The sequence below is a fragment of the Maniola hyperantus genome, unplaced genomic scaffold (assembly GCF_902806685.2).
Source record: "Maniola hyperantus unplaced genomic scaffold, iAphHyp1.2, whole genome shotgun sequence".
In the NCBI taxonomy this organism is placed as follows: domain Eukaryota; kingdom Metazoa; phylum Arthropoda; class Insecta; order Lepidoptera; family Nymphalidae; genus Maniola; species Maniola hyperantus.
The window spans coordinates 2,178-16,364 of NW_027189001.1; the positions used below are offsets into that span (position 1 = coordinate 2,178).

General features: G+C 43.2%; 1 protein-coding gene across 1 annotated transcript; it reads right to left on the minus strand.

Annotated features, from left to right (window-relative positions):
• Window positions 1–6,193: 6,193 nt before the first annotated feature.
• Window positions 6,194–8,198, minus strand: LOC138404645 (uncharacterized). The gene has a single exon (XM_069509221.1). The coding sequence runs from the start codon at window positions 7,563–7,565 to the stop codon at window positions 6,363–6,365; it is 1,203 nt and encodes a 400-aa protein (XP_069365322.1). The 5' UTR covers window positions 7,566–8,198; the 3' UTR covers window positions 6,194–6,362.
• Window positions 8,199–14,187: the final 5,989 nt, after the last annotated feature.

A 14,187-nucleotide genomic window follows, 5' to 3' on the forward strand; every position in this document is an offset into this window, starting at 1 on the left:
GGAATATAAGACTGTGGACATCGGAACTGCGTTTGATTCATATTAGGGTCATCCCAAGACTAATAAACCCGGATTGGAGGTTCAGTTGTTTATAATAGTGTATCACCCCTCACCAGCGGGCCTCGGCGCCGGCGACTCGAGTTATCTAACGAGTACCTACATAGTGTATCACCCCTCACCAGCGGGCCTCGGCGCCGGCGACTCGAGTTATCTAACGAGTACCTACATAGTGTATCACCCCTCACCACCGGGCCTCGGCGCCGGCGACTCGAGTTATCTAACGAGTACCTACATAGTGTATCACCCCTCACCAGCGGGCCTCGGCGCCGGCGACTCGAGTTATCTAACGAGTACCTACATAGTGTATCACCCCTCACCAGCGGGCCTCGGCGCCGGCGACTCGAGTTATCTAACGAGTACCTACATAGTGTATCACCCCTCACCAGCGGGCCTCGGCGCCGGCGACTCGAGTTATCTAACGAGTACCTACATAGTGTATCACCCCTCACCAGCGGGCCTCGGCGCCGGCGACTCGAGTTGTCGTTTAGGACGCGCCACGTCACGGCTTGTAGCATGCAATCTCCCAATTATCCAAGGACACTAGCGCGCCTGTCGCCCGTCACACGCCGCGTCACGCGTCACGCGTCACGCTCCCTTGGGGCAACTCAAACCAATATCTATTTATCTCAGTGTTGTCACGTCGCGTCTCCATCGATCATCCAATATGCCACGTTCGGGACAACTACTCGTCAGTAGATACCTACCTACTCCCCTATCGTGAGTGACACACGGTGGTAGATAATCACAAGACACAGCAATGTCGCCGAATATTTATAATATTATGTACACCTAACTATAAAGAATTGTACAGTGTTTAGGAAATTAAATAAAGTCCGCTTGTTGTCTCTGGCATGGTTGATATTTTCGTCACTTAAAAAAAAATTACGAGTTTTAGAATGAAATAATAACTATAATGTTCTGGCAGAGAGCCACACGCGTGCCGACGCGAGTCGCAGTTGGTACGTAAGAACACAAGCCAGTAGCCGCGACACGCTTCAACATAACGACACGAACAACACTGAAGAGAAGTTGATGTTTAGAGTTTGTACGTAAGAACACAAGCCAGTAGCCGCGACACGCTTCAACATAACGACACGAACAACACTGAAGAGAAGTTGATGTTTAGAGTTTGTACGTAAGAACACAAGCCAGTAGCCGCGACACGCTTCAACATAACGACACGAACAACACTGAAGAGAAGTTGATGTTTAGAGTTTGTACGTAAGAACACAAGCCAGTAGCCGCGACACGCTTCAACATAACGACACGAACAACACTGAAGAGAAGTTGATGTTTAGAGTTTGTACGTAAGAACACAAGCCAGTAGCCGCGACACGCTTCAACATAACGACACGAACAACACTGAAGAGAAGTTGATGTTTAGAGTTTGTACGTAAGAACACAAGCCAGTAGCCGCGACACGCTTCAACATAACGACACGAACAACACTGAAGAGAAGTTGATGTTTAGAGTTTGTACGTAAGAACACAAGCCAGTAGCCGCGACACGCTTCAACATAACGACACGAACAACACTGAAGAGAAGTTGATGTTTAGAGTTTGTACGTAAGAACACAAGCCAGTAGCCGCGACACGCTTCAACATAACGACACGAACAACACTGAAGAGAAGTTGATGTTTAGAGTTTGTACGTAAGAACACAAGCCAGTAGCCGCGACACGCTTCAACATAACGACACGAACAACACTGAAGAGAAGTTGATGTTTAGAGTTTGTACGTAAGAACACAAGCCAGTAGCCGCGACACGCTTCAACATAACGACACGAACAACACTGAAGAGAAGTTGATGTTTAGAGTTTGTACGTAAGAACACAAGCCAGTAGCCGCGACACGCTTCAACATAACGACACGAACAACACTGAAGAGAAGTTGATGTTTAGAGTTTGTACGTAAGAACACAAGCCAGTAGCCGCGACACGCTTCAACATAACGACACGAACAACACTGAAGAGAAGTTGATGTTTAGAGTTTTGGCGACACGTCTCCGGCTGCACATCTTGGCAAATGTACGCCGTCCAGCGCGACCGCACCAGTCTGGGACTGGGACTGGGACTGGGACTGGGACTGGGACTGGGACAGTCGGAAACTTCACAAATAACAATCCTCTCCCGGTCTCTCGGAGCTAAGCCGGGGAAGTCGGGCCGATTTAATCGCTCGTAACGAACCATTGCTTTTTGATCGTCTTCCAAAAAGAAGGTGGTTCTCCATTCGACCCGTTTTTGTGTACACCGATTTTTTCGAGGTTTCAGAGCCGATTTGCAGAATATTTTTTTAATCAACCGAGGAAGCTTCCGTGGTTGTCCCATAAAAAATTCTGGATCCGACTCCTTAATGCTGATGCTGCAGGGTTCCTGCCAGCCTAATTTAAGACGATTCGGGAAGTGTTCATAGTGAATTAATATTGTAAGTCCCAAGCGACGACTTCATGCTTGAACTCCAAGTCCCAACTCCTCAACCCTGACGATGCAGGGTACAGCACTCCTAAACTAGTATGCTTGAACTCCAAGTCCCAACTCCTCAACCCTGACGATGCAGGGTACAGCACTCCTAAACTAGTATGCTTGAACTCCAAGTCCCAACTCCTCAACCCTGACGATGCAGGGTACAGCACTCCTAAACTAGTATGCTTGAACTCCAAGTCCCAACTCCTCAACCCTGACGATGCAGGGTACAGCACTCCTAAACTAGTATGCTTGAACTCCAAGTCCCAACTCCTCAACCCTGACGATGCAGGGTACAGCACTCCTAAACTAGTATGCTTGAACTCCAAGTCCCAACTCCTCAACCCTGACGATGCAGGGTACAGCACTCCTAAACAAGTGACTCAGGAACTGCGGATGATGCAATATTATTTAAGGTACCGAGCATAGACTACACCACTGAACTCCTAAGCCATGGGGATTCGGGAATTTCTGGTGGTGAATTAATATTCTAGGTATCAAGCGACGGCTTCATGCCGTTCGCTCCAGCTCCAAGCTCCTCAAACGTGACGCTGGAGTATGCAGAACTTCTAAACCATAGAAATTCAGGAACTGTTCCTGGTGAAATAATATTGTAAAGAGCCTACACTTTGTTATTGAATTCCAAGTCCCAACTCTTCCATCCTGAAGCTGCAAGGTACTGAACCCCTAAGGCGTGTGGATATGGAAAGCTTTAGTGGGGAATTGATATTTAGGAACCAAACAATGACTACTTACACTAAGAAGCTTTAAATAAATAAAAATATCAAAAAAAAACGACTTCGGAAACCACTACAAAGTAAAAAATAATAATTGATACACGTTTCTTCATACATAAATTATGTATGAACTACTAGAAGTTAATACGTGAAGTTCGCCCGACTTCAACATTCATACACGTCTAGAATCAAAAGTTATTTTTTACTTTGTAGGGGTTTTCGAAGTCGGTTTTTTTATTTTTTTTTTCTCTTAAAGCTACGCCAGATCCTAATCGCCGGAAAGGTAACCGAAGCGCGACGTGGGCCCCGAGTGCTGGACTGCTGGGCTGCAGTGGGCCGGAGCCTGCACCGCGGCAGGCGGCAGGCGGCAGGCGGCAGGCGGCAGGCGGTATGCATGCTATTGATGTCAAGGTTCCGATATTGAGATCCACGCGATCGATCATGCGACAACATGTCGGGATTATTTCCACTGCCCGATACAACGGATTACCTGATCCATCAAATACTTTATTGTATCTGTCATCGTCATTCGAATAAATATTCATCTTTGTTTAGGGTTCCGTAGCCGAAGGTCGCCAACGGAACCCTATCAGGTACTAATGAACTAAGCCTCCGCTTTCTGTCCATGTGTGTCTGTCAGCGGGCTATCTCGTGAACCGGTATAAGTAGAGAGTTGTGTGGTGATTGGTGTTGGTGATGATGATAGAAATAAAACGTCTGATCATGTTGAGCGTAAAGCGTGTAATAATCGAGAATGCATTAATACAATGTAACGTGCAACGTTAGCAGTTTTGGCGCAAGCTGGTGTTACACCGGGCTTACGGTTGGAGACACACCAAGCCTACACTACACCTCTACCGTTTTTTTTTTTTTTGAAAGAAAAAAAACAAATAAAGAAATCTTACACATAAAGAACTTAATCATAAAAAGGAATAGTTCTATTCTTATGCACTAATCTAATTTTATTATCTATAATTATCTTAACATTTGGAGATACATCTTCTACCACTGGGTATGGACCTTTATATAAATTTTCTAGCTTTTTAGTATTCTCTTGCTTAACCAAAACCAAATCATCCTTTTCGTAATGGATTGGATTTATTTTTATATCATATTTAAATTTTCTTGCTTCCTTGCTTTTAATTAAATTATTTCTCGCATCACTTTGAGCTTTTTGTAATCTATATTTAAGTTCAAGAGGATAATTTTCAAAGTTATATAAAGGTTCAACTTTTGATGTCAGATTGTTAGGCAATACACATGCATGGCCAAATACTAATTCATAAGGAGTATATTTAGTTTCACTATGAACTGTTGTGTTGTACGAAAATTTCCAAAAGGGAATCCAAGAACTCCATGAATTTGGAAAACCGTTAGTTTGTATTCTAAGAAAATTACCTAACCCTTTATGTGTATTCTCTAACGCACCAATAGATTCATGATGATAAGCAGTCGATAACATTTTTTCAATACCTAAAATTGTACAAGTTTCTTTCATTATAGAACTAATAAATTCAGATCCTCTATCCGTGCCAATAATCCTTGGAACGCCGTAAGATAAAATAAATTTTTCCACAAAAATTTTAGCAACCTCTTCAGCTGATTTTGTAACTAATGGGTATGCTTCTAAATATTTTGTTAATTCGCATTGAATTGTTAGTATATATTTATATCCAAAATCATCTTTATCTATAGGACCAACAATATCTAAAAATACTTTATCTAAAGCTGAAGATGCTGTCGTAGTTACAGTTAGAGGTTCTCGAATATATCTATGATGCTTACACTTTTGACACTTAATACACTTTTTAATAAACTCGATGACATCTGTTTCCATCCCTGGCCAATAATAATACTTTTTAATATTGTTAAGTGTTCTCCTTACTCCTGCATGTCCACTTGTAGGTAACAAATGGAAATCATTTAATATAAGTTTCTTTTTATCATTATCACTTATTCTCTCCACATTATTTATTACACAAAACCTAAGATTTTCTTTATTTTTACTTTTATCATCTTTTATTTTATTTAACATTGTTTTAATCATTTTCAAGTTATCTTCATTTTTAATTATAACGAGCTCTTTTATATTTATCTCTTCACACATATCTTCCAATTCTTTCAACAAGTCGTCTCGCGTCCTTATTGATAAAGAATTTGGGTTCAAACATGAATATATAGTCAACTTTTCCTTAACGTACATGTAGTTTTTATTTCTTGAAACGCGTTTATTTAGTCTTTTATTATTTAAAATATCTAACCACTTTCTCTTATCGATTAATGTCAGTTCCGTGTCATTAGTAGTCTTTTTTAGTATCTCAACAACGTTAGGTTGATCAGTCCTTACGTTGTCTACATGTTGTCTAAATGCCGGTACGTCCTTGTTTGTAATAATATTATTATTCTCACATTCTCTCGCTTTCTTAGTCTGAGCACGTGTCATCACATTAACATTCTTCTCACTTACATACTTCTCATTCATACTCTTCAACTCATTAGATTCCACAATCATACGAGATAATGCATCTGCAGCTACATTACTCTTTCCCTTTACATACTCAACAACAAAATCATACTCTTCCAGACAAAGTCTAAATTTTGTTAAACGACTGGTAGGATTTCTCATTCCAAATAAATATATTAATGGTTTATGATCTGTTTTTATCCTGAATTTACGAGCATATAAATAAGGCCTAAAATATTTTACTGACCATACTATAGCTAGTAGTTCTTTTTCTATAATCGGGTAATTTAGTTCTGCTTTATTTAGATTTCTGCTCGCATAAGCGATTGGTTTACCGTTTTTATTGCATAATACACTACCTATTGCAAAACCTGAACTGTCTGTTTCTAAAACAAATTCATTATTTTCTAAAAAATCTGGATAACTGGAGGATTAATTAGAATATTTTTTAATGTGTTAAAAGCCACCAACTCCATGAATCTCAAACTCATCAGCATAAAATTGTGGTTGATTTCTAAGTTTATTTAATGAACTACGCTTAATAGCGCAAATTGATGCTCCAGTATCCACTAATAAGTCTACTGTCTGACCGTAACGCCTAAAATTCACCCAATTTATGCTATTTCCTGATAAAATGAATTTAGGGACGAAAAAATTTTTCTGAACTCTCGTTGTTTTCAGTTGACGAAGGAGCAGCATAATTTATTTTCCTCTGATTCCTATTTGTAAAAGCTCCTCGTGAACTCCTATTGTTATTTTGCCACTGATATGTAACACCACGACCTCGAGTTGGGTTTGCACCCCTGACCGCATTTCTGGCAGATGAAAAACCACGATTATAATAGGAATATCTTTGGGAATTATTATGAAAGTGATCGTTGTTATGATACGAATTATTATAATATGACCTTGGATAATATTGTGGCCTTCCCCTATTAAAGTTATTATAACCACGTCTACCACGAAATTGACCTCTTTGATATGTCATGAAAGGAGGAGGAGGATTCACTAAGGATTCGTCCTCCGCTGCTCTTATTGCATCTTTCAGAGTGCTATAGTTGCGTGCGGCTATGATCGTGCTTAATTTTTGGCTCCGCAATCCATCTGCAAACCGTTTTATAGCATTTTTTTCATTTAATGGCCGCAAAATTTCGTATTTTGACGGCTCTCCGTCAGCCTGTGAAATCGTTAATTCTACGAATAATTTTTCAATTTCCTGTCCAAATTCTTCAATCGACTTATTGGCCTGAACGGTCGATTGTAGTTTACTTTGTAACGCTACATCGGATTTTTTAGTTAACAGATGCAATTTCATGTCCCGCAATAAAGATTCTACATCGTCGTATTTTGTATTAAGGCGTAGCTTAGCATTACGCGAAAGGCGTGTTTTCAAGATAAAATTCACAAGTAAGCATTTAGTTTCGGTATTTAACATCGAATTATAAAGTTCAATTGCATCTATTAATTTTTGCGTAACACTTTCATCGTCGGTCATAATAGGCAACAAGTTTACCGCGGTTTTCAAATCAAAACTTACCTTACTCTCCATCTTGTCTGTGGAAGTTTCCTGAAAATTACACAAATTAAAAATATCCCTATATAAACTCTCTACCTTATATTTAATTCCTAATACATATTTTTGAGTGTCCTGTGTATACTCGTTTTTATCGAATTTTTCTTGTACTATCCCTATTACTTCTAAATAACTATTATAACATTTATTTGCCTCACTGTACTTTTTCACTAACAAGTCCCCTTTTCTTCTACTAGGTCCGATTTTCACTAAATAAGTCCTTAATTGATTTAATTGCACTAATATAGTATCTAATTGTTCTAATTCCATATATTAATTTTATAAGTTCGCACTTAAGTAACAGGTGCAGTTCTCGGAAAAAGGTCACAGTACATTTCATTCACATCGTAGGTACACTGTTCACAAACACTGGGTCGGGTCACGTCGGCCAAATTTCTCGGAACGTCGCGTCGCGGGGCTCAAATATGCGCTGAAGTCACCATCTCCGGGGGCTTCGTTACAACATTCATATGGCCTGCATTCATTTCTCTTCGTAAGATATTAATTGATTTTTCTTGACATTTTTTATAAAAATACCATACAATAGCCATCATCATTATCGACAACACCACTATTAATAAAATATCACTTAATTCCAATTCCGAATAAAGTCGACTAGCGCTGGCCTCGCCATTGGCATTTTGCGCCACAACGATGGTTTCTTCTTTTGACTTGGAATATTTCTTCCCCATTTTGTAGCTTCATCGCTTCTTCTCAAGTCCTTAGGGCAGGGTCGCCATGTGGTGATTGGTGTTGGTGATGATGATAGAAATAAAACGTCTGATCATGTTGAGCGTAAAGCGTGTAATAATCGAGAATGCATTAATACAATGTAACGTGCAACGTTAGCAGTTTTGGCGCAAGCTGGTGTTACACCGGGCTTACGGTTGGAGACACACCAAGCCTACACTACAGTTGATTTTTTTTAAAGAACATGTAGGTACCTAATTCTATTTTATATTGCCGCTGCAACAAAGAATAATATTATAAATTTCAAAATGAACGCTGTGAAAATGTTAGTGTTGTGTACGACGGCACTGTGTGTGGCGTGCTGGCGTGCTGGCGTGCTGGCGTGCCCGACGACGCACGGACGGACAGGGCACTGATATACTAGGTATATGTAGAGGTACATTTCACCCCATTTATATTCCGAGTTTTAGCACCGTTCAGTAGTTTTTGTTGGTACTTAATTAGTAGAAATCATTGAATGTTAACTAAACAATTCATTACGCAAGTACTTATATGTATATGTCGGAGATACTCGGCAGTAATCGGGACGCAAACGTTGTCTAGTGGCGTTGATCGAGTCTACGCATTATGACACAATCTGGGTTACCATGGACACGTAAGAAAAACAATATGGTTTGAAGATGGTAAGAGAAACGACTTGTGTACTTGTGTAGAATCGAATCCCGCGTTCCTATTAAGCCAACATAATAACCCTGTAGATAAACGCCCAATAGAAGGAAATAAGACGATCCTAGAGCTATCTGCCGATATCAGAAGCGGGATCAGTGTTGGCACAGACCGGGAACAACGGGAACGGTAATGATAATTGGCATACACTGTTTGAACAACAGAACGAAAACATGCGTGAACGGATTGCCACCTTACAATAACCTAAAACCAAATTACCGTGGAGATTTACCCGAGTTTGATTACCTGATAATCAGGCACGGATTCAAGATTATGCACGACGAACGATTATGACGTATGAAATCAAAATCAAAATAATTTATTCAAACTACGAGGATCCGAGCTATGGCGTTTACAACTAATATTCCTTTGCGGGACGAGCGCGACGAGGGCAGCTGGTGAGCGACACGTAGATGTCTGCGTCGTACAACTAATTTTAGGCATATTGGAACATAAAGGTGATGTAAATGCATTTTCTTAAGATTCCTGTGCTGAGTGCTCGTTGTTTAAATAAAGTTTTACATTCAAGTTTAACGCTGAATGTGTTAATAATGTGGTTTCTGTAGCTGCTATTGGTCAAACACGAGTGTTCAGTACCTACGGAATGGATTTTATGTTGTGTACGTGACCGTTATACGTTAAAAGCTCTAAATTTAAATAGAAGTTACAAAATATGCACATGATAAATTTAAAAAAAATGCCAGTAGGTCATGTACCACTCGAAGAGAGTGATGTAAACAATCAGTAGAATGATCATGATCAGTAACAGCTCGAGTAGAGACTCTATCGGCCATATGAAGTTTGACCGTGCCAGTAGTTATTACGTAGTCGCAGCCCGGTAGAAATCGGTGTCTCTTGGGGCAACTTGAGAGTCCGTGGGCGCGCGATGCGCGTTTAGCTCTGGTGGAGGTCGGGGTCTTGAGAGACCGTAGCGCAGACAGGTGCGCGTGTGTATGGGAGATGCACACGGATGATCCACTGCGATGGATGTGAGAGTGAAACCGCAATCCACGGGGGATGGATGTGCGTGGGCAATTACAATTGCTCGTTGATCCACTGTGATGGATGAGAGAGTGAAACCGTAATCCACGGGGGATGGATGTGCGTGGGCAATTACAATTGCTCGTTGATCCACTGCGATGGATGTGAGAGTGAAACCGCAATCCACGGGGGATGGATGTGCGTGGGCAATTACAATTGCTCGTTGATCCACTGTGATGGATGAGAGAGTGAAACCGTAATCCACGGGGGATGGATGTGCGTGGGCAATTACAATTGCTCGTTGATCCACTGTGATGGATGAGAGAGTGAAACCGCAATCCACGGGGGATGGATGTGCGTGGGCAATTACAATTGCTCGTTGATCCACTGTGATGGATGAGAGAGTGAAACCGTAATCCACGGGGGATGGATGTGCGTGGGCAATTACAATTGCTCGTTGATCCACTGTGATGGATGAGAGAGTGAAACCGCAATCCACGGGGGATGGATGTGCGTGGGCAATTACAATTGCTCGTTGATCCACTGTGATGGATGAGAGAGTGAAACCGCAATCCACGGGGGATGGATGTGCGTGGGCAATTACAATTGCTCGTTGATCCACTGTGATGGATGAGAGAGTGAAACCGCAATCCACGGGGGATGGATGTGCGTGGGCAATTACAATTGCTCGTTGATCCACTGCGATGGATGAGAGAGTGAAACCGCAATCCACGGGGGATGGATGTGCGTGGGCAATTACAATTGCTCGTTGATCCACTGTGATGGATGAGAGAGTGAAACCGCAATCCACGGGGGATGGATGTGCGTGGGCAATTACAATTGCTCGTTGATCCACTGTGATGGATGAGAGAGTGAAACCGTAATCCACGGGGGATGGATGTGCGTGGGCAATTACAATTGCTCGTTGATCCACTGTGATGGATGAGAGAGTGAAACCGCAATCCACGGGGGATGGATGTGCGTGGGCAATTACAATTGCTCGTTGATCCACTGTGATGGATGAGAGAGTGAAACCGTAATCCACGGGGGATGGATGTGCGTGGGCAATTACAATTGCTCGTTGATCCACTGTGATGGATGAGAGAGTGAAACCGCAATCCACGGGGGATGGATGTGCGTGGGCAATTACAATTGCTCGTTGATCCACTGTGATGGATGAGAGAGTGAAACCGTAATCCACGGGGGATGGATGTGCGTGGGCAATTACAATTGCTCGTTGATCCACTGTGATGGATGAGAGAGTGAAACCGCAATCCACGGGGGATGGATGTGCGTGGGCAATTACAATTGCTCGTTGATCCACTGTGATGGATGAGAGAGTGAAACCGCAATCCACGGGGGATGGATGTGCGTGGGCAATTACAATTGCTCGTTGATCCACTGTGATGGATGAGAGAGTGAAACCGCAATCCACGGGGGATGGATGTGCGTGGGCAATTACAATTGCTCGTTGATCCACTGTGATGGATGAGAGAGTGAAACCGCAATCCACGGGGGATGGATGTGCGTGGGCAATTACAATTGCTCGTTGATCCACTGTGATGGATGAGAGAGTGAAACCGTAATCCACGGGGGATGGATGTGCGTGGGCAATTACAATTGCTCGTTGATCCACTGTGATGGATGAGAGAGTGAAACCGCAATCCACGGGGGATGGATGTGCGTGGGCAATTACAATTGCTCGTTGATCCACTGTGATGGATGAGAGAGTGAAACCGTAATCCACGGGGGATGGATGTGCGTGGGCAATTACAATTGCTCGTTGATCCACTGTGATGGATGAGAGAGTGAAACCGCAATCCACGGGGGATGGATGTGCGTGGGCAATTACAATTGCTCGTTGATCCACTGTGATGGATGAGAGAGTGAAACCGTAATCCACGGGGGATGGATGTGCGTGGGCAATTACAATTGCTCGTTGATCCACTGTGATGGATGAGAGAGTGAAACCGCAATCCACGGGGGATGGATGTGCGTGGGCAATTACAATTGCTCGTTGATCCACTGTGATGGATGAGAGAGTGAAACCGCAATCCACGGGGGATGGATGTGCGTGGGCAATTACAATTGCTCGTTGATCCACTGTGATGGATGAGAGAGTGAAACCGCAATCCACGGGGGATGGATGTGCGTGGGCAATTACAATTGCTCGTTGATCCACTGTGATGGATGAGAGAGTGAAACCGCAATCCACGGGGGATGGATGTGCGTGGGCAATTACAATTGCTCGTTGATCCACTGTGATGGATGAGAGAGTGAAACCGCAATCCACGGGGGATGGATGTGCGTGGGCAATTACAATTGCTCGTTGATCCACTGTGATGGATGAGAGAGTGAAACCGCAATCCACGGGGGATGGATGTGCGTGGGCAATTACAATTGCTCGTTGATCCACTGTGATGGATGAGAGAGTGAAACCGCAATCCACGGGGGATGGATGTGCGTGGGCAATTACAATTGCTCGTTGATCCACTGTGATGGATGAGAGAGTGAAACCGCAATCCACGGGGGATGGATGTGCGTGGGCAATTACAATTGCTCGTTGATCCACTGTGATGGATGAGAGAGTGAAACCGTAATCCACGGGGGATGGATGTGCGTGGGCAATTACAATTGCTCGTTGATCCACTGTGATGGATGAGAGAGTGAAACCGTAATCCACGGGGGATGGATGTGCGTGGGCAATTACAATTGCTCGTTGATCCACTGTGATGGATGAGAGAGTGAAACCGTAATCCACGGGGGATGGATGTGCGTGGGCAATTACAATTGCTCGTTGATCCACTGTGATGGATGAGAGAGTGAAACCGTAATCCACGGGGGATGGATGTGCGTGGGCAATTACAATTGCTCGTTGATCCACTGTGATGGATGAGAGAGTGAAACCGTAATCCACGGGGGATGGATGTGCGTGGGCAATTACAATTGCTCGTTGATCCACTGTGATGGATGAGAGAGTGAAACCGCAATCCACGGGGGATGGATGTGCGTGGGCAATTACAATTGCTCGTTGATCCACTGTGATGGATGAGAGAGTGAAACCGCAATCCACGGGGGATGGATGTGCGTGGGCAATTACAATTGCTCGTTGATCCACTGTGATGGATGAGAGAGTGAAACCGCAATCCACGGGGGATGGATGTGCGTGGGCAATTACAATTGCTCGTTGATCCACTGTGATGGATGAGAGAGTGAAACCGCAATCCACGGGGGATGGATGTGCGTGGGCAATTACAATTGCTCGTTGATCCACTGTGATGGATGAGAGAGTGAAACCGTAATCCACGGGGGATGGATGTGCGTGGGCAATTACAATTGCTCGTTGATCCACTGTGATGGATGAGAGAGTGAAACCGTAATCCACGGGGGATGGATGTGCGTGGGCAATTACAATTGCTCGTTGATCCACTGTGATGGATGAGAGAGTGAAACCGTAATCCACGGGGGATGGATGTGCGTGGGCAATTACAATTGCTCGTTGATCCACTGTGATGGATGAGAGAGTGAAACCGCAATCCACGGGGGATGGATGTGCGTGGGCAATTACAATTGCTCGTTGATCCACTGTGATGGATGAGAGAGTGAAACCGTAATCCACGGGGGATGGATGTGCGTGGGCAATTACAATTGCTCGTTGATCCACTGTGATGGATGAGAGAGTGAAACCGTAATCCACGGGGGATGGATGTGCGTGGGCAATTACAATTGCTCGTTGATCCACTGTGATGGATGAGAGAGTGAAACCGCAATCCACGGGGGATGGATGTGCGTGGGCAATTACAATTGCTCGTTGATCCACTGTGATGGATGAGAGAGTGAAACCGCAATCCACGGGGGATGGATGTGCGTGGGCAATTACAATTGCTCGTTGATCCACTGTGATGGATGAGAGAGTGAAACCGCAATCCACGGGGGATGGATGTGCGTGGGCAATTACAATTGCTCGTTGGCTGTGGGAGTCGGGCCGATATGAGTGTTGACTCGAGTGTTTTCAGAATACATTTTTTGGTTGAATTATTTTTGATTTTTAAAGTAAACGACTGATACATGGCTGTGGTAAAAAAAAATGATTGAGAACCTATTTGTTTTGTTTATGAACAATAATGCGAAATAAACTGTAGCTCAGTTAAATGGTTTCTAGATATTTGAGATAACTGGCGATAATGATTTTAATAATTCTTAGATTTTCTCTATTGAAGTTGAAGTCAGAATTGGCCGAGGAATCAAGTACTCGTGTGTAAGTGTTTAAATAGCTACTCTTTGGTTGTTTTATTTCTTCTCAGAGTAACTGCAGCTGATGTACTTCACACGAGGGCGTGTGCTGCTAAGAACAGGAGTGTCGGAGATACTCGGCAGTAATCGGGACGCAAACGTTGTCTAGTGGCGTTGATCGAGTCTACGCATTATGACACAATCTGGGTTACCATGGACACGTAAGAAAAACAATATGGTTTGAAGATGGTAAGAGAAACGA